This window comes from Ceratocystis lukuohia (genome assembly GCF_044167205.1).
Source record: "Ceratocystis lukuohia strain C4212 chromosome Unknown Supercontig2_pilon, whole genome shotgun sequence".
Lineage (NCBI taxonomy): Eukaryota > Fungi > Ascomycota > Sordariomycetes > Microascales > Ceratocystidaceae > Ceratocystis > Ceratocystis lukuohia.
Window position 1 is genome coordinate 3,115,447 of NW_027263521.1, and position 22,833 is coordinate 3,138,279.

Here is a 22,833-nt window from a genome sequence, read left to right on the forward strand (position 1 = left end):
TTAGGCTTAGTCTTTCTGTGGGGTTGATGTCTTTATGGGACAGAAGACAAGAGCCAGAGTAAATGGGGGGTCTCAACTACGAAATCCTGTCCCTGATCCTTGATGTTGCTGACGATCTGTCTGTAGTACAGCTATGGCTCGCTTGGATATATCTCGGGATTCAGGACCGCGAAGTATCTAAGACTCTGCGAGAGAAGCCGCCAATAGCCAGAGCTAGCCTCGCCCTCTGACTCGTTACGATTAGACAGAGCAGACAAGCTTTGTTTTCTCCAATCTAGCAAGGTTTATTTGGTGTTTAACCAAGAAGAGAAACTAGGCCCTGTCTTGTGATGAGGTCACGGGGACTTCTAGGTCACAAAAAAAACGCAGCGAGAGAAAATAAAGGGTGGGCTGGCATGGTTCAATCTATCCAAGAATAAGGAGGTAGATATGACGAATCAAATAATCAGACTTGAACGTGGAGGGTAGAACTGAACCGGACGATGACTCTGCAGCGTTGGTAGGCAGCACATGGCTTCAGGCATTTGGATTTTGGCAGCTTTCCCGGTGGAGAATAGACAAGGGAGCTATAGTGTAGTGTCGTTATAGTAGTAGCATTACCGTGCAAATATCGGTGCAAAGCTTATATAGGAGCCTCAGCTGCAACTTTTGATGATAAGGCCCTCTCCCTTCTCTGGACACACGGAAGTAAGAAGGGGAAGAAGTGGAATAATGGTGTCAGCCGTAGGAAAGGGCTTCGGGAAAAAAAGGATCGAATCGGCCGACCGGTATAGAAAAGAAAAGGCGTCGTTGTTTTGGGTCTGATAACAGGATCAAGTTCAACTCTCTCAGAGGTGATTGGACTGGTCTGATGTAGGGTGATCGGGAAGACGGCCGAAGGATAGAAGAAATCGCAGACAGGTAAATCGAATTAAAGCAGGATCTTATGAGCCAACCCTGCGACGGAAACAAGAAAAATGACGAAGAAATCGAGTTGGAGTCATGGAAAGTCGATGATAAGGAGGACCGCAAAGAGAGAAAACTTTTTGCCAAATCTCCATACGACAGGACGCAGCCTTGCTCTTTTCTGTAAAAAAAAGATTTTATATATATGGGATGGGTAACTGCATTTTGCAGCTTGGGAGCTTGGTACTTGAGCCGTCAGGACTAAAGATATGCTACAACGTTAAACCCGTTCTACCACCATAATTCACTCTACTAATGCATGCATACATGTATATGCTACATCATACATGTACATATACATATACATACATACATACACATATGTATACCCGGCCATACTATAACATTCTATGCTGTCACTCAGGCGCATGATATGAACTATAAAAGCAGCAAGGGGGGATTTATCTTCACAGCAGGACTTAGGAAGCCAGTCTTTTTGGTTGGAGGGAGTCTTCCCTACGTGCTGGTATGTTGACAATTGCTTCTCTACAGTGAAACACAATGTCGGTGGCCTAGTAAGTTTCGGTTGCCCTAAGGCCTTTGTGCTAAACAACTCCGGCGGTCTCGGAATCTCGCAGTGTTCAACCAATATTACCAATGCGAGACACGCGGCAAACAAGCAAGACACAGAGCTAGGCCGTCTTGGATTCTTGGAGAAGCGTGTAGATAGCCAGAGCCTCGGGGGAACGGGAAGGGAAGATAAGGCCCTAAGCCCAAGGAAAAGTCGCCGGATAAATGGACCTCTTATACTTGTCTTAGTCTTCCGCTGTCGTCTTGCTTATGCTCAAGAGGAGTGATCTATAATAAACAACAATCAAAACAAAACTAATATACATTTCATTACTCAGTTCATCGCTTGTTCGTTTGCACTCACTCCTGGCCCGTCTCGCATAGAGACCCACAAAGCCGGATAAGCCATGGAATTCTATGACGGTCCCCCTCCCCCCCCCCCCCCAATAATTTCCTAGTGCTGTTCTCCATCTTCATGTGAACTATAGCAATCAATAGTAGTAGTAGCAATAATAATACAATCCGCCTCAACCTCCGCAGTCAGCTTGGCGTTGGTTCTGTCAACCAACAATAAAAATACATGGGCTCACCTCGCCGGACTTCAAGCCCTCTCTGGTTTTCCGGTGAAGCCTTCTTATTCCGGCCCACCTCACCTTTCCTCGGGCCGCTCAAACGCAGGACATGCTGACCCCGAGTCTGGCTTCCCCTTAATCTCACCGAGTAGCCAGTCCGTAAGCCCCACGACTTTAGCCCCAACGCCCTGTTCCCAACGGCCTCCCGCCTGTGCCAACTCAATAGTATGGCTTAGGATGCGGCCCTCGCCGTCGAACTGGAAGATATACAAGCCTGTGAAGTCTTCGTCGCCACGAGTACCCGAAGCTGTTTGGCTAGGTGTACTTGGCCCTGCAGCCTTTCCCCTACCAACGCTGGAGAGCATCCCTTCCCCACCGCTGTTTGTGCCATCGCCATCCGGCACCGTCCGCCAGCGCACAACTAGCTGCTCTGGGAGCGCCCCGTCACGTCGGGGGGCAAATGCCAGCGGCTCTTTCATCATGCGCTCCGAGACGATATCGACACGCACGTTACCGACCAGCGGCACGCGGTTCCATGCAATAGGCGAAGTCCATAGGGCGGCAGTATAAGCGACACGGCCGGAGACGGTGGGCAGGTGTGGGTGAGTGGATGGGAATAGGTGAAGCGAGATGTTGGGCGCGAGAATGTGTTGCGGCAGAGGCGATTGGAGAAGGGTCGGTAAGCGGTCCTGGAGAATGCGCAGGGCTGTTTAGATAAGTCAGTAAAAGCTGGAAGAATCAAATTGTTGCAACCAAAGAACATGAAAAGAATTTGCGAGCTTTGATGCTCCGATACTCTGGTGTGATGTCATGCCACTTACTGTGCCCAAGCTTAACTTTGTTTTCGTCTGAACCCCCCGGCTTTCTACTGCCACTCTGCATGTGCACGTTGCATCGGTCTTGTCGATTCCTTGAGATTTGTTTCTTGTGTAGCTTTGATCGCATTCTATCTCGGACTAGTCTCTCCAACTGCTGTACGCCGCGTTGCTCGAAGCTGATCCCCGGCTTTAAGCTTGGAGAAGGACAGGCCGATTGTGATGACGTAGTAGCAGCCAAGCTAGCTCTGTAGTGGCGCTGCTGCTGCTCCTCCCACATGGTTACTGATCCTGAGCCTGAGCACTGAGAGCCGTCGGCATTTAATGCCGTGCAGTGTGTGGAAAGGGGTTGCCATTCCGGAGGCTGTTGTTGCTGTTGGCTTCTGGATGGCTGCAGAAGGTCCGTAGGAAGCGGCGCAGAAATAGTTGAGGCGAGTCGTTGTGACGACAGTGTTAAGAGGGGATACGGCCAGCGACAGCGGTGCAAGCGCAACGCTGAAACCATGTTGGACTGTAATTGAAAGACCGTTTGGGATGCTGAGATAGATCTCGATGTGGGTTTTTATGCGTGTAAAGAGAAAGAAGAGAACAATCAAGTCAAGAATCAACAAAGGAATAGGTAGAAAATCATGTAGGAATTAATTTAACAGAATTCAATAATTAAATACATTTTTGGAGACCTTTCTTTCGGTGAGATCAGAAAAGTGGGGCTCATGTTCTCCTCCAAGACACCGAAAAATTCAGGCCCTGTATCATCACGAGTGCAAGATATTAAGCTCAAAGATCCCTATGAAATTTCACATAAAAGGACGAATATCAGGGTAAAAAAAAGAGGTCAAGTTCAGACATAGATAAGTCTTAATTGTTTAATGGGCCCCCGAAACAAACCAGAAAAGGGAGAATTTCGACAAACAAAGTGACATGAAAAAGAAACCCGTCAAAATAAAAAAGAAAAGCACGTCAAACGCCTAAATGCATGCGCTCTTCGTAGGAAAAGAAGGAAACACAGACCGAGCAGAATGAAAATCAAGAATGGCAAGATAGACGAAGAGCAACAACAAACGAAGAAAGGTGAAAAAAAACCGCAAAAAACGTCATCGTCAACATGACAGAAAGTCCGAGTCTCGGTCTCTGAACTAGACAAGAGAGCACAGCAAGGAAAGTCCTCCCCCCTTCGAGAACAGAGACATTCTTCCTCGCTCCGAAAGGAAAATCAAAAGAATAGCAAAAAAAAGCAGAAGGTAAACAAGGCAAATTAAATGCCACACGCAAATTCAATCATACCATACCGCTTCCATCCCCATCACACATTGTACTTACTGCCATTTATCATCCCTAACCCCCCTCCCCCTTGTGGCTATGCCCGACCCTTGAGATGCTCGTTCATGTTCAACGGCATATCGTCATCTCCATCATGGTGTAGCGTTATGCTGTTAAACTCTTCAAACGGATCGACTATCTCAGCGCCCGGGGTTCCCGGCCCCAATTCACCACTGTCACTCGTGCCAAGGCCGCTGCCGCTGCCATCGCTCTTGGGCTTTGCCGTTGCACCTGGCATAGGCCGTGAGCCACTGATGTCTACGCTTTCACTTTCCTTAACGTTACGGAAGTTGATGGTGTCAACCCCACGGCCCTGGTTGGGTATTATCGGGGGCTTCATGTGGCGGATAAGCGCCCATTGCGTTGTGCGGAAGAACGGGTGGACCTTGATATCGGAAGCTCCGGCACGGGCCCCTAGGCGCCGGTTTTCATCCTTTATAAGGAGTTTGCGGATAAGAGATTTGCAAAGACTGCAAAAATAAAGAAGAATAGTCATGACATTAGTCAACTGTAGCTACATAGGTGGCGAAGCAGGAAACAGGAAATAGAGGTAGAGGGAGGGAGACTTGTTCTATTTCACTTACTTGGAAATTTGAGGCGACCCCGAATGGTCAGGGAACGGTATGTCCTCTCTCAGGATATTCGCAAACGTTGCGTTCCGGTTTTTACCCTTGAATGGCGTGGTTCCGTACAGCATTTCGTAGATCAAAATTCCCAAAGTCCACCAGTCAACAGCACTAGTGTGACCGCTGCCCTTGATAACCTCGGGTGCAATGTACTCCTCGGTGCCGACAAAGGAATTGGTACGGAAGTTGGCAATACAAGACTTGGTGTCAATTGTAGGCAACGAGGTCGTGCTGGTGCCGTTCTTGCCTACAATCATGGTAGGCTTGCCGCCAGTATCTGACTGTTTAGATAAGTCAAAGTCTGAAAGCATAATATGGCCAGACTGGTGCAGAAGAATGTCTTTGAAGATTGTGTTAGTGTATAGACTTGCATCACCATTGTATATTGCAAAGCCAACCAAGACGGCCTAAACAAAAGCCGTCCTAAGTAGCCAAAGGATAGAAAAAGAGACTCACTCTCAGGTTTCAAATCACGGTAGATGAACCCCATCAAATGCAGATATTCCAACGCTGCCGTTACTTCAGCAGCGTAGAACCGGGCATCTTCTTCGGGGATGCACTTTCCCGGTCTGGTTTGCAGAGCTCTGAAAAACTCACCGCCCATGCAGTATTCCATACATAGGTATAGGTAGTCCTCGGATTGGAAAGAATGATACAATGTGACGATAAAAGGATGATTGCTGGTAGCTAGAATTTCCTGCTCAGCAAGAGCACGCTTAATCTTGTTACGCTTAATCATTTCCTTTTTGCTGAGCACTATATGGGTGCGATGATTAATACTAGTTAGTAAGGTGCTAAAAAATGGGTGCGGATTATCGTTGTCTTCACTCACCCTTCATTGCATACAAACGGTTACTTTTCTTCTCACGAACGAGATACACCTTGCCGACATCACCCTTGCCAATGAGTTTGATCTTGTCAAAACTCTGAGGGCCAACCTCGACGTCACGCACTTTAATCGAATTAGAGCTATATGTACGTCTGAAGCCAGCAGCTATCAGCCTTGCTGGCGCAGTGGGAAGCGCACCAAGCTCATCGGCATCGGGAACACTCAAGCTGTCTGAAGTACTACTCATGGGCAATGAGCCAGAAAGCTGTGCTTCAGAGTCGGGAAATCCGACGAGGTTGCCATCAACCATGAGAGGGTCCTTGCCCATTTGAGCGGTCGCTGGCCTGTCTGCAGTGCCGTTTTGGAACATGCCATGAGCATTTGGTGCACTAGCCACGCGGCGCAGTTTGCGGGCCAATTCTTCCTTGTTAGCAGCAGTACCCTGTTCGTCAACAATAGAGTCTGCACCTTCAGGGCCAACAATCTTGAGCTCAGGGGTATCAGGCGGACTGGGCGGCACGGAGCCCTCATTATGGTGTCGCAAACCAGGCTGGCCCTGGTGAGCAAAGTACGGGTTTGCATGGGCAGTTGGACTCATGGCCTCTTCAATGGGGTTGCCCTCGCCCGCAACGGTATGTGAACGCAGGCGACCCATAGTGAAGAACTTTGTATGACGAAACGTAGATTTAGACGCCGGCAAAGGAGACGTATCGGTCTTGGTGGCCGGGGCGTCGTGGACCAGCTTGTCGGTAGACGAGGTGTTGCTGCCATTGTGGTTGATACGGAAGAAGTTGCGGATTTTTTGAGGAAACTGGCCGTTGCCGTTGGTATTTTTTGCAGAAGGCATGACGGCGGCTGGCACGAGAGCAGAAAGAGGATGTGAAAAGAGAGAGATAGAGTAGGTATTAGAAGTTGAGCAGTCGTTTGCTGTGGGCTTTTTTTTTTCTTTGGATGATCTAGTCGCTGGTGTAGGTAGGTAGGACGGGCCGTCGGTTGAATTGAGAGATAGAAAGAGGGGAGAATAAAAGACAGGCAGATTGGATAACGAGGGCAGAATCAAGGCGAAACCGGGAGAAAGGCAAAATGGACAAGATGAAATGACAGCCAACTGCTGCGACCTGATGATAGAAGTGGTGATGTGTACAACGGGCGAGCAGAATCAAGAAGAGGCGCTTTCCATGTTCATGTACAAATTACAAGTACAAGTATACACACAAAGTGTTGGGTCCAGGTCTAGGTCTAGGTGGTCTATGGGATGAGACGGGGCGGCAACGGCCTCGGCTGTGACAGCAACTTATCGAGCGTAGTCTTTTTATTTACTTCAAGCTGGTTCTGCCGGTGCGTGTGAGGTGTTATTCGTGGACTTCGAGGTTGGGTGGCTGAGGAAAAGAGGCTTTTGAGATTTGCAGTTGGTGTTGACCACGATTTAATGGGAGCTACACTGGATGGAGCTGAGGAACACTGGTGTTGATGGATGACAAGACAAAAGAGAAAAAGAAATAAATACGAGAGTAAAAGAAAAAAGAAAAAAACGGTACTGGTGGTGGCAGCAGCAGCTTAGTTGAAAACGGAACAAGCAAGCAGATGGATGAGCAGAACAAATAGCGCTCAAAAGTTGGCTCAGTTGGTGCGTACAGGGCGGGATGCAGTAAAACAAGGGAAGATGGCTGAATGCTGGGGGAGGAAGGAAGAGGAGGCCAGGGCAAGCAAGGTACACTGAGCGTAAGAGGAGGAATTTCCCGAAAGATGCGAAAGCAGAAGCAACAAGAATGGGCTGGGCTGTGCAGACCAAAGGGAAGGAAGGCGAAAAAAAAAAGAAAAAAAGAAAAAAGAGAGGGAAGATCAAAAATAGTCTGCAGTAAGACTTGCGTTCAAGAAGATGATGGAGACGAGGAGGGAGAGAGATGACGACAGCTGGATATTACTAGAGGAAGAGGAAAAAACTAAATGGAGAGTACTTGGTTGGAATCCGTAAGATTAGTCAGTAGAGCGATAAAGCGGAGGGAGCAGAAGAGAAATAGCAGTTGCAAGAGAGAAGGCAAAAGAAAAGGGAGGAGCGGAGCGCAAAAAAGGAAAGGAGGATCACAAAACAAGCCATCCAACAAGCGGAAGGCCAATGGGGAAGGTAGCTAGCTAGCCAGTACCTGGGCAAGAGGGCAAGAGGGCAAGAGACGCACACATAATAATTGCACACAAGTACACACGTACACATGCCTACCGCTAATATATTTAAATCCACCCATCCACCTGTCTTGCCTGTCTTATCCGTTACTATACTTACACACATGACAAGGACAGAACACACACACACACACACACACACAAAGGAACAAGCGCGGTCTTTCCTTTCTGGACCTCAGAGGGGGAGGGCCGGGATGCGGCCGGCTGGCTCGCTTTCTTTCCTTGTCACTTTTGCGTTCTTTCTTTGCTTCCTTCTTCCCCCTTATCCCCGTCAAAGCCAAGACTAGGGCGATGCAGAGACAAGACACTTACAGGCTATAGGCTCTTCTTCTGCCCTGGAAGCAGGGAGCAAGGCTTGACGCATTTATCCTGTGCTCTTCTCGCTTTCTTTTTTTCCTGTAGCAATCTGTCATTTGCCCTTGCCAGAGAGCAGACGCTTACGGTTTCGACTCTGCGGAAAGTTGTCAACTTTTCCTTGATAACCATGCCTTCCCCTTCTAGCCTTTCTTGGCCTTTGCCCTGCCGGGTCGAGGGGATTTGTGCCACATGCATGCTAAGTTCTATCTTTTAAGTGGATCTCGTATGCATCATGCTTGGTCTAGCCCGGGGGCCTTGCTGCACTGCTTAAACGCAGATGGCATTTTCTGGTGGGCTTCTTAGCCTATTTTGTACTAATAGGCTGAGGCCTAGGCCAGGTTCCCGTCTCTCCATCATACACAGATGCACACAAGTACACCACATATATTTGGTCAGACTGCAGACTGCAGACTACAGACTGCTTAATCTAACTTCTATCACAGCCCAGTTCAGCTCACATCGAGCTCGCCTCAGTCTAGCTAAAGGGCTCAAGAGAGACAAGCACCAATTAAAGCAAAGTTCTCTATTGTGGTCGGATTCAAGCGCCCCCTCTCTTTTCTCTCTCTTCTCTCCCCTCTCCTCTCTTCTCTCTCATTCACCCAAGTTTACCCATGTCCCCCTTGTTCCTCTCTCGTCTCAAAACGAAGGCTTGTCCGGTCTTTAAAAGCCCGTCCTCCCTTCCGCCAGCACTAATACCAAAAGCAACAGTCCTATAGTAGCATGTCTGCCATGTCTAGCACTTTCAGGCCGTCATGTCATCATGAGGCAGTCTGGAGACACTCCGCAGGAGAACCCTCTGTAGCCCAAGGTACCAGGCGACAAATAAGTCAGGAAGAATTACAGGCAGGATTGTTGTCATGCCATCACGCCAACTGGGCAGGCAAATTAGCTCGCCAAGGGACAAATATCAGTTGGCCTTTCCTTCCCCTTGCCTTCTCGGGGAGGGAGAACGGGCAAAAAAGAGGAAAATCAAGGTTTCTTCTCCAATCAAGTCTAGCTAAATCACCTGACACTTAGCAACAACGGCTAGACTACCACCAGTTTCAAGCTCGGAATTTTCGGCCCTCTTCGCGCTTCCAAAACTCTGTAACATCCAAGGTGGGAGTAAATTAGCATCCTTAGCAAAGACTAAATGGCAGCCATATAGTCTTCATGGCAGTAGGCCACGACGTAGAGAGTTGCAAGCTCAATATTCACTATTATTTCTAGGTATGGGAACCGAGGCGTATGAAAGACTTTAATCTTTAATTTTGTTTGCCTTGATGCTTCATCACCTGCCTATTGCAGTCCAGATCTTGTATCACTGTTCTCTTTATGTAACTTGATTGCCGAGATGACTTGTCGTCGTATAGCCAAGTACAATACTGGTTTTGTTTCACACAGTGGTGACGTAGTTGACTCATGGGTAGTGTCATCTCGAATCAAGGCCCTCCCTCAACCAACAAGTCAACCCTCCATCCTCAACACTCTTCATAATACTGCGCGGTTTCTTATCTAAGACAAAAGAGCTATCAGATCATCTCAGCAAATCCACAGACTAAAGGGGATCTTTTACTAGAGTAGCAGACCCCATTGTTTAGCTTGCCGTAACAGTTACATTATTCTCGCCCGGCGTACACCCTATAAACACACACGTACGCACTGTGGCAATACTACTCATCTTCTGGCCTATACGTCCCATCTAAGGTCTCGTCTCTTGCTATACTATCAGTGCCTTCTTCGCTGTACTTGTTCTCATCCTCGTCTTCATCTTCGGAGGGAAGGTTAGCATTCACTTGCGCAAAGAATTGCCGCAGCCTCTTGCTTCGTTTCTTGCGGCTCGCTTTGTCCTCGACTGGCTGGCCACGGATATCTGGTGTTACTTGATTACCCTGCGCATCAAATAGATACCCTGGTAGCGGCTCTCCGATGCGGAGGGCCTGTAGCCCGCTACGGTCAGGGTCGTGCATTGGCCCATCTCCCATATGCCAGCTCATGGGCACCATGTGTGCCTCTTCCATGTGCTCCCGTAGTTCCTCCATGCTATTGAATTTCTTGCCTGAAAGCTGCTCTCCTTCCACACATGGTCTTGGTAACACACAGTCTCCCCAGAAGCATCCTAGCGGTGTGAAACGGTCGGCTATTTCTACCGGTCGCATATGCACAATCTCGACATGACGGCGCATTGTATCCATATTGAAAAGCTTTGCTGGACAGCCCTTCCATTCGCATACAAACTCGTTGTACTCTGGCCGCAAGTCCACAAAGGTCCGCCAGCCTTGCTTGCGTTGTGCTCTAGGCCGACCACTGCTACTCCCTCTATTTGACCTCGCTCTTGCTGTGCCGCCATAGCTTCGTACGGCGATGTTCCTGCGCGGTTTTCGTTGTTTTTCCAGTTGTGCCATGCCATCTTTGTCAGACAAAACATCCCTTTCGACATCTGAACGCCAGAGACGGGGACGCCCTCTCTTTTTGCCCCGGCGCGACGTCTCACTATTTACATTATCTGCGGCCTCATTAGCTGCCGTGGGCAATAGTGACTCTGCGTCAGTTTTTGGAAAACCACATGGCGACATCTTGTCCTTGTTCGAAACAGACAGGCCAGCTGTTACATTTCCGTTGGTTGTTCTCAAAGGTATGGTTGGCGAGGGCTTTAATGACAGATCGGGCGGATCATGTAAACCCTCTTTCTGGGTAGCTGGTGATAACGAGGCCAAGGTTGGAGGCGAAATAACGCGCCGCTTTTTAGGCTTCTCAGCTAACTCATCCTCCATCATTGTATCCTGATCAATAGTCATGTCCAGAATCTTTCGGCGTACATCCTGGGTATGGGCGTTAACAGTAGCAAACGTATGTCCATCCTGGGTCTTTGAATGTGACCCGGGTTTTTGGAGATGTCTGCTAGGGCTTGGCGTTGTCCCTTCTCTATTTTTAGGCGTTTCTATAATTTTGGACAAGAGCTCTGGTATCTTGGTTTGGCCCTCAGTGTTCTGTGGCATATGATGAGAGTGGCTTCCCAGACGAATTAGAGCCTGTCCTGGCGGGGACTGTATAGACGTTGATGCTGAAGATATGGGCCATTGTATCTTTGTTTGAACCTTTTCCGATGGTTTTGGCCCCGAAGTTTGAGCTGCTGGATGTTCATTCAAAGGTGGCATATCCCGCATCGCTCATATAATCAACAGAGTCCTCTGTGTTGTATATTGCGAAATGAAATGGGATGGGAATCTATATATTGAGATAAGTGCAAATCAAGCCACCAGTATGGGTATGCTTCTGATTAGACTTGAAATAAAGAGAGCTTGGAGAACTTTGCAGTGATCCCGTGCCAAAATAGAAATTCATAACAATGAAACACGATTATAAAAATGAGAAAGAATAGAAGGTAGTCTATTAGGGCGGATACTATTTACAGGGCTTGTTTTTTCTTTCCGCCCCTTATTTATTTTACTCGAAGCAGCTTCAGTGCAGTCACGTGATAGATACCAGCAGTCCAGCATGTTGCTGGTGTTACACTACGCGACTATTCCACGGACGACCATGCGCTTAATCTCGTGTATTCGCATTTCATCTATCTGCGTATTCGTTCGTTTTTGTCTAGTCCTGACCGAAGAACTATAGTCCACTGATCACTAGGTATACTACAGGTCATCCCTATGATCTAGACCGACCGACTTCTACGAACTCCAGTATCCTTTGCCTATTTTCACCCCGAGTTATCGAGGTTGTGACAGTTCTTGCCTCCTCCTCGCCCCCCCCCCCCCCCCCAAAAAAAAGAAATAGATCAAGAAAATATAAAGTAGGTAAAATAAAAATAATAAAAACTAAGAAGACAGAAGATTTTACAAGACATTCAAAGAAAAACTCTAGACTGCCGGGGTGCGGATGGCAGAGAGCAGAGCAACATCTCCTTCAATGCTCAACGGCTTCTTAGAAATCCCAGATGTAAAGCAATGGAAGGACCCCCTCTATCTAACGCCGTGTATCCCTCCTTTTGTTCTCTTTCCTCCCCCTCCATTGGCTATTTAAGCACCAGTCGCCCTGATTCCAGCCAACGGCTCCCGGAACTGCCCAGGGAATATTCGGGCCATCACCTCTATCAATTGCCCCTCCTCCCTCCTGTGCTCTCGCATTTTAAATACACCCAACAAAAATGGGCATAGAAATCAGTCGAACAACAACTTTTTCTAGCTCAACCAACCATCGCCCATTCATGAATTTGTATCTTCTTGCGCCCCTGCATCGCCTGTGGCGCCGGGGAAGTCGTGCTGAGCCTCGCCGGCCTTGATCTGTTCCAATGTGTATCCTGCTGCCAATGCCAAACGCTCGGCCTCCTTCTTTTCGCGTAGCTTTTCCGTTTCTCTGCGTAGCTTTTCCAGGTTCCAAATATCGTCGTCGGCACCATCGTCTTCCGAATCGACATCCTCCTCCATGCGCCAACCTCCACTTTCAAACAACGCACGACCTGTGGCCTCCTTGGCCTTCTTGGCCTGCTCCTCGGCTGTCTTCTTGTCCAACCGCTCTTGCTTCCACTTGGCAAAACTCTCAGGTGTTACTGGTGTCAGCGTGCCGGTGAGCTTGTGGCGTTCAGATTCCAGGAACTCTTCCAGCGTAAGAGTCTTGAGAGGCGACTTATCCATAAGCGCCTTTTCGGCAGCGCGCTGTTCCTTTGTCTTCAATACAAAGCTGTAGGGGAAGAGGTTATGTTAGTACAGTAGCCGAAAGTCGAACATCGAAAAGAAGGAAAGAAAAGCAAGAAAAGTAAAAAGAGAAGAACAAATCATACCCTGGAGGAAGAGCATGCTTATACATGCAGGTATCACCGCCATTTGGACAAATCCAGAACCAACCGTATTTGCCATCCTCAATAGCTGAGATAAAATGCTTGCACACCTTGTCCGTTGTTGTCCGCTGGTTGCCCTTCTTGGATAACACGACAGACCGCAGCTTCTCTTCATCCCAATCAGCTGATGTCTCAGCTTTCTTGTTCTCCTCTTCATCAGCACGCGTATCAGTGTACAAGCTACGCTTCTCAACCTTGCGTTCAATAGTCAAGTCGTGTGAGAACTTGCACTTTTTGCCCTTTTCACAGTTGCCCTTCTTGAAAAAAATACACAGCACAGTCTTGGGGTCGACACCAAACGGCACTTTTTGCACCTGTACCGGCTTATTCAACAGCGCCTCGGTTTCCAACCGGGCCTGTTCAGCGGCCCTCTTCTCGCGTTCGCGGGCCGCTTTTTCAGCCTCCTTCTTCTTCTGTTCCGGTGTGCCTCCAGCTTTAGCTCCGGCAGCTAGTTGGGCAATATGACGCTGGGCAACACCACCCTTCTTGTTTTTCATACCAAAGGTCTTGTCCTCAACGGTCTTTTTAGACGACCCGGGCGCCTTGGATTTGTCATTTTTGCCGCCCTTGGGAGCCATTCTGAGCAGACAATCAGACGTGGTTGACCAGAACTATATATAATGCGGACTCGGTCGCGGGAGCGAGATATGGAAGAGAATATAGGATGGGCGATGAAGAAACCCTGAGATCAAAAAATTCTGCAAATTTTTGGTGTATTGGTGGGGTTCAAGAATTTAGCTATTGTTGGTCGACAAAATGGTGGTCAAAGTCGGCCTCGAAATCTTCGTTTTGCGCCGTGTAATTCTTCGATCGGACGCAAAGTGACGTGGTTTTTGCGGGCAGAAAAAGCCTTGCTGCTAACAACCGTTACAACTCTAGATGAAGCCTTTCTTCAAATTTCGATCCCCACAACATGGTTTATGGTGGGGGATTTGGGTTATCATCTCACCACCGTCATTGTTAGCCATCAGTCACGTGATGGTCTATGCTCTACAGCTGCCGACAGTTGATAGAAGAGAGCTAACGTCAGCTTCCTTAGTTAGAGGGAAGCTTTCATGATTGATCAAGCTGTCCATCTGTCCAGTTCCAGCGCATATCAAAGCCAACCCAGAGACTTTCCAACTCGACTTCCACGGCTCGTTTTTTTTTCACTACGACATAATTACAAAGCCATCGTATGTTTGTGCCTTCTTTTTCAGTAGTCAAGTTGTCTATTCTAACATAAAAGGCATGTTTTCCTCTCCTTCCAGCAGGCTCTTTCTTTGCGACAGCTTTCATTCAATTGCTTCCAGCAATGATTTCCGACGACGATCTATACAGTCTAGCAGTCTTCTTAGGCTCAGCCGCGATGCTCCTGATTGTTGCCTATCATTTCATCGAAGTCAACTCTAAGAAAGTTCAACAACCCGTTATCGTGAAAGGCAGCAAGGCAAACTAAGAGTCGCAAAAAAGACTGTGAGCCACCTATACACAAGACATTCACGGCATTTGCGCATCTTATTTACATTCGCAATTGGCAGGATATATTCCTGGTCTAGTCGTCTAAATTTCGCAAAAAGAAATGCGAAGTAGCAGGGCGCCTAAGAAATGCGATCATGTCTACTCCTAATTCAGCTTGAAAGCAAAGAAGTTGACAAAGATTCTTTTTCCATATTCCATGGTCCATATTAAGAACAAAGACGCACGGAGAGGTTTTGTTCTAGAAGATACCCATCAACAAAGATATGATTCTACCACCTTTTTTTTTTTGTTTAGCTGAGGCAGTCTATACTTTATACATGGTGGTTCCGTAGACCCATTTGTCAACATAAATAAAGCTACAGGTTATCTAGGGTTAAACACTGCCTGATATTGCGATCACGTGCATGCGCGTCGTAGAACACAATAGAAGCAGTGGCCCAATTTAGGCAAGCATGAACCAGGCGAATCAAAACGTGCAGGACACTTTGTGCCACTATCTCTCTCGCCTTTTCGCGGCTGTGCCGCATCGGGGTTCCCTGTCAGAAGAGGCAAGTCATTACTAACAGAGTTACTAGTAAAAAGAGGCTGATTCTGTTAGTGCATGTACTGGCCCGTTTTTGTTCAAGTCGCGCACCCCTTTCTTCAGGCTGCTTCTTTTCTTTATTTCTCATCTCCTTCAGCCTGTCACCTTCTCACTTTCTTTGTCCCTCTTCTTCTCTTTATCCCAATCAACTATCAAGCAAATAAACCCATCCATCGAACCCGCCGCCCGCCCGCAATCTTCCATCAACTTGTTGTTTTTTTTTCTTTCGCCTTAATATTTTCTTTTCTTTTCTTTTCTTTTCTTTTCTTTTTCAATCCAGTCTATTAACACTCTCTTTCGCTTTCTACCAGCTCCGACCACAACAGACCAACAGTCATCACCAACTCAAGTCTCTTTTCTTCTTTCACTGCTCGCTAGATTCACTTTTTACAATGTCTGCCCTCCTTGACAAGTCCCTCGACGAGATTGTCTCTTCCAACAAGAAGAACAACGCCAACAAGAACAGCCGCCGTGGTGCTCGCCGCTCTACCGGTGCTCGCCCTGCAGCTGTTGCCCCTGCTGGTGGTGTGCAGAAGAACTCCAAGGCTGCTCGCCAGCCTGCCAGCAAGAACCAGGTCAAGCCCACCCAGGCCAAGCCTGCTCCCGTCAACTCTGACAGCAAAGTCATTGTGAGCAATCTGGTATGTTTACAGACCGCAAATATTGCTTTTTTTTTTTTTTTTACAGCTTCGTAAATTCTAACAAGAACATGCAGCCCAAAGACGTTTCTGAGCAGCAGATCAAGGTATGTTTCCGGTGATGCCGTAAAAGGCTCGCGGGCATTTTGACTGCTCTATTTTTTCATTTCTTTACCTGCTTTGCCCTTCAATCGACGACGACGTACGGACGATGCCTCCAGTTGCATGCATATTCTCAACTGAGTTAAGCCTGCAATTCGCGCAATCCCCAAGTCTCTGTTGCCTGAAAATGGCTGCATTCTTGATTCTGGAAGGATTACCACGTGTAATGTCTCTTGATACGCAAAACGCGCCTGTGATAGAACCTTGTTGTAGACACGCCTGGTCAGCATCTACTATGTAAAAGAGGTCAATCCTAGCCGCAAAAGTTGAGCGATCTGAAAATACGAGCATAGTGGCGCGGTACTTTGCATTTTGCGATGCTGTACGGAGATGAAATGAGCTCGTTCATTCTAGACCCTTCAGGGGTTGATGACGATGAATCTTCCAGAGGAAGAATGAGATCCACACAAGGCATTCAATGCGACTTGTCAATATACGGAAAAGCAGACCTCAGCTTTGGTTCCTACGATGGATGGGATTATGGTTCGCGGCTTTCGTGGGAACGTCCCAATTTTGAATCCTGATGGCTCGTCTATGACATAGATACCGACTGGCTGTCGGAAAGGCCAAGAAAAAATCAAGCAGATTCAGCACTGCTTAGATGGAAGTGCAGACACATGATCTACCAAAGCCAAAGAAATAACACCAGTGTTTGGAAGATGCTGGGGGCGGGTTTAAATGAGGAACCAAAGCTGAACTGCCAATCCGGAGGTTGTTTTTGGAATGCAACACCAACCTTGAGAGTCACATTGAATGGCCGACTCTGTTCCATCTTTTTACAGCCTTTGTGCTACGACCTATTACGAACAACGACGTTAAAAACAATGTCCCTCTACGAATGCGCGCGATGATTTACTCTTTTACGACAAGTCATAACTTCGTTTGTCCCTTCCCCCATACTAACCCTTGTTATAGGAATATTTTGCCCAGACTGTCGGCCCCATTAAGCGTGTTGAGATTTCCTACGGTCCCAACTCACAGAGCCGTGGTATCGCCAATGTTACCTTTAGCAAGTCTGATGGCGCTTCTAAGGCTTTCAAGAACTTGAATGGTCTGTTGGTTGACGGCCGTGCTATCAAGATTGAGATCGTCGTCGGCGCCGCTCAGGCCTCCAAGGTTATCCCTCCTGTAAAGTCTCTTGCTGAGCGTGCCACGTAAGTCTGATCACTTGCCATTCATTGACTGGCTTAGAAAACGCGATAAAGCCTTTACTGACGAAACAAAATAGTCTACCAAAGAACAACAAGACTCAGCCCAAGTCTGCTGCCGCTGACAAGAACAAGAAGCAAGAGAAGCCCAAGGTTAACGACAAGAACACAACTTCTGCCAACGCCAACACTGGCAAAGGTCGCAGCCAGCGCCGTCGCAGCCGCAACCCCAACGTCCGCCCCAAGAAGACGGAGGCAGAGCTTGACTCTGAGATGGCTGACTACTACAACAACGCTCCCGCTGCCGGGGCTGAGGCTGCTCCCGCTGCTGCCCCTGCTGCCGCTGCCAATGACACCGCCATGGACGACAACATCATGTAAATTGCATCTGCGATTTTACGCAATAGTGTCTTTTGCTTTTGACGTTCTTCATTTATGATTTGTTATGGCTTGGCGAGTTCGCCAGACCTGTGTTTCTTATAACACCTCGTTTATTTGCCTGGGAAGAGTTTTTTCTTCTCTTCACGTTTTGCTGCGGCTTCGGTATTGCTTTTATTTTCTTCTCCATTCCTTTTCTTTTTTTCTTTCTATTTTTCGTTCGCTATTTTCGATTTACACTCACCACTCTCGAAACTGAAAAAAAAAGTCCCAACTTGTGGAGGATAAGGTCACTTTCAATCCCCCTTCTCCATACTTCCGGGCAAGACCGCTTTTTTTCTTTTCTGTCTTCATTCATAAACAACTTATCACATTCGTTAGGGGCAAATTTGGTTTTATTATTATCTTGATTGTTAGATACGGCGAGGGAAACGGAGGGGAAGATTTGTTTTGTTTACTTTTTGGGTATCTCTTTTATTTTTTTTCTCTTTTGACTTGCTATTCGTGGTTATATGCGTGTTGGTATCTTCGGATCAGGAAATATTACACAATCTCTGGTCAAATATTTCAATCTTCATGATGTGAAAATGTAAAGCTTATGCATACTAGCCCTCCACAAATAATGCCAAACCACGAAGATGTTGATGCAATCACGGACTCTTTCTTGAACTTTCTGTTTCTCATTCTTCAATTTTGTTTTTATTTCGTTCGTTCATCAAGTGACCTCGTCACGGCCTTTCGCATGCGTTCGGATAAAGAGGCGTTACTTATCTAGATTCAATGTTGTTCTTAGTTGTTTACTTGGACTCTGCGGCACCCTTGACCTCCTCCACGACGGCAGGAGTAGTAGTAACAGCTGCAGCTTCCTCCTCACCCTCGAGCGCAGGCATATCACCGTCATCGCTGCCATCCTCATCGTCACCGTCCATGGGGGGAAGACCACCCAGTTTGGAGAAGTCGATGCCGCCAAAGTCACCTGTTGATGGAAGGAAAGCGGGTTAGTAAAGAACAAAGAGGTGAACGAGGGGACGAAAATTAGTGAAGTAGAAATGCTGGAAAGAACGTAAAAAAGAAGACAACAAGTACGTACCACCCATGCCACCCATGCCGCCCATGCCGGGCATGCCACCCATACCGCCCATATCGGGCATACCGCCCATGCCACCAAACTGCGACAGATCGTCATCAGCAGTCTCGTCTTGCTCGTCCTCATCGACCCATAGGTCAAAGTTAGTCTTGAGGAAGTGCATCTTTGCCTTGTCCTTGAGCAGACGCGGCCAGTAGTCCTCACCAAGCTCCTTCTTCTGCAGCTTGATCTCAATGTTCTTGCCGGTGTGGTTGACCTTGCTCTGAGAGGGGTCGATCTCAGCATAGAGCGTCAGGTCAACGGCGTACGTCTTCTTGAGAGAGTCCGAGGTGCCGTTGAACTTGACGCCGGTCGCCGTCAGGTCTAGGGACATTTGCGATGCGGGTACATCGGGAACGGTGATGGTGAGGAAGACGACGTTCTTGGAGGGCTCGGTGGCAGATGAGCGCTGGGCCCAGAGAACTGCAAGAGGGGCGATGTTAGCAATAGGGCTAATTGTGAGGCTTGGTTAGCTAGATAAAAGAGGTGAACGATACCTTCAGGAGTGAGAGACATGGCGGATAATTTGGGTTTTTATGAAAATGACTTTGAAGTTACTATAAACATAGAGAGAGAGAGAGAGAGTCAGCTACTTGAGATTTAATATAAGCAACGAGACAAGCTGCGTTCCGGTCGTATTTGTGATGATGCGGGGTGAAAAGAATACTGGTGGTGGTGGATTGTGGATTCTCAGCAGGGTCGTCCACGAGAGAGAGCATCTGTGCTTTCAGGTTGGGAATTGCAGAGGATTAGCCAGCTCGACACAAAGAAGCCACAGAGAAAAATGTGCTTCAGTTCTTAGGGCAATTACGTGACTAGATAAAAGCTTGGTCGTGATTTGACGCGACATGGATATACAGAGGGTGGAATAGATGTAGGGCTGTGATAAAGTAGGGCAAGGCGGGGGAAGTGAGCTGTCGACCTGAAAAAAATTGACGAACCTGAAGCTAGAAGAAAAGTTGGAAGCTGCAAGTAGAAAATCCGAAGCTAGAATATGGCGAAGATGGAAGCAGGGCAAAATAGACAAGAAAAAGATGAGCAAGGAGAAAGAAATTCTAATACTGGCAGTGTTGCGCTTGGCTGCCTTTGACTTTGTGATTTCTTCGCCTACAAAATCCCTGGACTGGACCTGGACCATAGAAGCTGCGAGAAACAGCTGGACTGCCTTGGAAGAAGGGTACTAGTGGAGTACCTAAGTTAGCGGCTGGAAAGTTAGCCAACAAGAAGTACATCCATAGTACCTAATGGTGGGGCTGTTTGTCATACACCTTTTTACAAGCTGGGGAGGGCTCATAAGCCATTTCTCACTTCTGACTTGATACCATGCTGCTTAACATCTTTCATCCCCAAAGCTTGAGTGGGAAAATACTAACAGAGGGATAAGTCTTCCTGGCTCATTTCTTAGGTTACTTTAGCTAGGAGGAGAGCTTTACAACATATTAATTTTCCGGGCTTTAGAATTTCGTCACTCGGGTATGGTAGTTGACAGGTGCCATAGCCTGACGTACAGCTGTCATTAATTATAGGGTTAAGCGTGGTTCAGTATATCCTCTAGGGTCTACCTGTCTTCATGCTAAACATGGTGGGGCTAGCCTCTAGAGCGGCATTTGATCATCACCGACGTAATTGAAAGATACCCAAGTTTATCCTTAGCCATGTCATTTAAATCGACGTTCTTTGCGAAGCAACCGCCACGATAACGGAACTTACCTCTTAAATATATGCAACCCCGCCTTGATTTCTTCTCAGCCTTGTGACGCACAGCGGACCGGCTCTTATTTGTCTTGAGAAGTCGCTTTAGTTGATACACGTCGCCCGCGACAGCAGTCGTCCCGATCTTGAAGCCATCATAGAACCCCATAATTAGCCATACCTCACCCTGTGGTATCTTCTACCTGTCGCGTTTCAGCCTATATATACCAATTTCTGTCGCCTGTCATGGAGACTATAAGGTCAATGTTTACGAAGCCTGACCCGCGGGCAGAGGTAACTTGTCACCAAAGCCTTTCCAAACCTAAAGCATATTCTCTCAAGCATTGCTGATGACCACTGCTTTTCCTACTAACTTGCAACTTTCTCTTTCTTGTGTTAGATGCGGAAGTGGACTCTTTCTCTACGCTCTCAAATACGCTCTCTTGACCGCACTATTGTCTCCTCGAACCAAGCCCAAGCCAAAGCCAAACTCCTCATCGTCCAGGCTGATAAGCGCGGGCGTCGCGACCCCACACGAGCTAAGCAAGCGGAGAAAGAAGCACGTGAGATGGCGCGCGAGATCGTGCGTATCCGACGGGAGATCGAGCGTACAGTGACAATCAAGGCACAGGTTAACTCGACATTACTCAAGGTTCAGGAGGCGCAGGCTATTCGACAAGTGGGCGAGAGCATGCGTGTGGGCTCGCGTGTCATGCGCCAAATGAGTGTGCTGACCAAGCTGCCGGAAACACGTGCTGAAGCCATGAAGTTCATGATGGAGTACGAGAAGAATGCTGTGGCAGCTGAGATGACGGACGAAATAATGGACGACGTGTTAGACGATGTGCTGGGCGATGATGAAGAGGTGGGAATTGGTGAGGGCGAGGTGGATCAGATCTTGGCCGAAATTCTCAAGACCGGCCCCGCGGCGCAGCCACAGCAAAGGAACCCGCTCAAGGCTGTGGCCCCGACACCCGAATTGCTCCCTGCCGCGCCGCAGACGGCTACAGCCGAGCAGGAAGACGAAGACGAAGAAGATAACGAGGCAATCATGGATCAAATGCGGAACCGGCTGGAGGCATTGAGAGGGTAAAGCAGCAAGGCTAAGAAAGCTGAGAAAAGCCACCATGAGACTCACGGCAGCTCATCTATCGTTTCTTATTTTGTTTTGTTTTGGCCTTCCTGTCCTGGTCTTGCCCGCCCTTTCTCTTCATGTCACGCGTCCAAATTTTATCAGGGCCATTTCCTACTATATCCCCGAGCATCTGGCCATTGTTGGCACAGCGTAATGTCCTGTCCTGACTTGCGTGTTTCCGTGGGTCCAGTCGGTGTTATCTTTCTGTTAGATAGACCGGATCTCATTTAAATTTCCTGGCCATGGACTTTCCCATCTTCCTCCTTGTGGCCCCCCCTCACCCCCATTCCATTAATCAGAACCATGGAATTACTAAGTCTGGCTATTGTTATATTTTCTCCAAGTCTATATATGCACGTCGCAAAAAAGAGACGTGGACAGGGCAATGCGCAGAAAGAGGAAGAAGTCTAGACTTGCGCACTGATTTCTGAGTTCTGTCACTCGAAGATTAAACGGTGATCTAGGAAGAGCACGTTGGTTAGATACTGGGCTTTTTGTCTACACACCCTTCCCCCTCCTCTTCCCCAAGTGTCACGATGCGGTTTTTCCCTTTCCTCTTTTTCAAGCTTGGGCCATAGGAAACCCCACGGATTCAGTGATTTTCGTGATATGGAAACCCCAAAGGAAGGAAAACTACGGCAAGAAAGACAAAATAGCCATACAAACCAGGCAGGCAGAAGCTAGAAGGAGAACTATGATATCATATTGGTGCGTGCTCCCTTCAATGGGGCCTTCGTCCAAGTCCGGCGGTGAAGAAGGGCCCACGAACGAAAATGAGAACAAATCTTAATTTACTACAGGACTCCGCTTGCTTTGATATCTTCTCCACAGCGACAAGAAAGGGCCAGACCGCTAGATTGCATTTTTTACCTTTTTTTGATATAACTGAAATGGGAAGCAGATTGGGGGAGGGGTGTGTGGTATGACGGTAGTATATAGTGTAGACGCTTCGTCTGGATTAACGGAGCGGAACGGGGCACGTAGCGGTTGGGGGGGAGGGGGGGTGAATCTCTAGGAAGGATATGATAACGTGACGACGTAAATGGTCCAGACTTTTTCCCTTTCTCGTTTTCCTCAAGGCAGAGGCCGGAACGGAGATAAAGGCAGCAGAGGCCTATAACAAGCAGTAAATAGACGCGGCGACGGGCTGTCTAGCTTAAGGAGCTGGGTCTTGATTTTTCCAGTTTGTACCATGACATCACAAATGTTTGAGCCTAGTTCTTTCTTAGGCTGTGAGAACAGGCTGTTGGAGATTGGACAAGTCTTTCTCATGTGCGTCACGGCCCTTATTGGCTCTGCTCCGTTTTATTATCTATAATAGAGGGGGGAGAGGGGGGGAGGGTTCCCTCGCCAAGTTGTCAATGGGCTAGGCGGAGCTACACTGAGCCCATGACGTAATTGTTGACAAAATTTATTCTCTGTGCCCGATTCCCTCACTCTTTTTTTTTCTCCCCCTGTCCTCCGGCAGCATGTTTCTCGACCAATCATAGTAGAGCTTTTGGTGAGGGGCTCCCAGATAAATAGAGGGGTAGC

At 47.9% G+C, this 22,833-nt stretch overlaps 7 protein-coding genes across 7 annotated transcripts; 2 read left to right on the top strand and 5 right to left on the bottom strand.

The window, feature by feature from the left end:
- Nucleotides 1–2,104: 2,104 nt before the first annotated feature.
- HOO65_020782 (uncharacterized protein) lies at nucleotides 2,105–3,122 on the bottom strand (the record flags this gene model as incomplete). Its single annotated transcript, XM_071006931.1, has 2 exons — nucleotides 2,105–2,733; nucleotides 2,849–3,122. The coding sequence occupies 2 exons, from the start codon at nucleotides 3,120–3,122 to the stop codon at nucleotides 2,105–2,107; spliced, it is 903 nt and encodes a 300-aa protein (XP_070861420.1).
- Nucleotides 3,123–4,199: 1,077 nt separating this feature from the next.
- On the bottom strand, nucleotides 4,200–6,464 carry HOO65_020783 (Serine/threonine-protein kinase nrc-2; the record flags this gene model as incomplete). Its single annotated transcript, XM_071006524.1, has 4 exons — nucleotides 4,200–4,632; nucleotides 4,747–5,128; nucleotides 5,245–5,544; nucleotides 5,621–6,464. The coding sequence occupies 4 exons, from the start codon at nucleotides 6,462–6,464 to the stop codon at nucleotides 4,200–4,202; spliced, it is 1,959 nt and encodes a 652-aa protein (XP_070861421.1).
- Nucleotides 6,465–9,807: 3,343 nt separating this feature from the next.
- Nucleotides 9,808–10,932, bottom strand: HOO65_020784 (uncharacterized protein; the record flags this gene model as incomplete). Its single annotated transcript, XM_071000156.1, has 1 exon — nucleotides 9,808–10,932. One exon carries the CDS (start codon nucleotides 10,930–10,932, stop codon nucleotides 9,808–9,810), a length of 1,125 nt encoding a protein of 374 aa, XP_070861422.1.
- Nucleotides 10,933–12,345: 1,413 nt separating this feature from the next.
- Nucleotides 12,346–13,555, bottom strand: HOO65_020785 (Translation machinery-associated protein 46; the record flags this gene model as incomplete). Its single annotated transcript, XM_071006849.1, has 2 exons — nucleotides 12,346–12,820; nucleotides 12,921–13,555. The coding sequence occupies 2 exons, from the start codon at nucleotides 13,553–13,555 to the stop codon at nucleotides 12,346–12,348; spliced, it is 1,110 nt and encodes a 369-aa protein (XP_070861423.1).
- Nucleotides 13,556–15,413: 1,858 nt separating this feature from the next.
- HOO65_020786 (mRNA export protein mlo3) lies at nucleotides 15,414–17,350 on the top strand (the record flags this gene model as incomplete). The annotated part of the gene is made up of 4 exons (XM_071006598.1): nucleotides 15,414–15,662; nucleotides 15,728–15,766; nucleotides 16,737–16,975; nucleotides 17,050–17,350. 4 exons carry the CDS (start codon nucleotides 15,414–15,416, stop codon nucleotides 17,348–17,350), a joined length of 828 nt encoding a protein of 275 aa, XP_070861424.1.
- Nucleotides 17,351–18,144: 794 nt separating this feature from the next.
- HOO65_020787 (Protein wos2) lies at nucleotides 18,145–18,989 on the bottom strand (the record flags this gene model as incomplete). The annotated part of the gene is made up of 3 exons (XM_071007000.1): nucleotides 18,145–18,323; nucleotides 18,438–18,896; nucleotides 18,971–18,989. 3 exons carry the CDS (start codon nucleotides 18,987–18,989, stop codon nucleotides 18,145–18,147), a joined length of 657 nt encoding a protein of 218 aa, XP_070861425.1.
- Nucleotides 18,990–20,565: 1,576 nt separating this feature from the next.
- Nucleotides 20,566–21,258, top strand: HOO65_020788 (Charged multivesicular body protein 3; the record flags this gene model as incomplete). Its single annotated transcript, XM_071000157.1, has 1 exon — nucleotides 20,566–21,258. One exon carries the CDS (start codon nucleotides 20,566–20,568, stop codon nucleotides 21,256–21,258), a length of 693 nt encoding a protein of 230 aa, XP_070861426.1.
- Nucleotides 21,259–22,833: the final 1,575 nt, after the last annotated feature.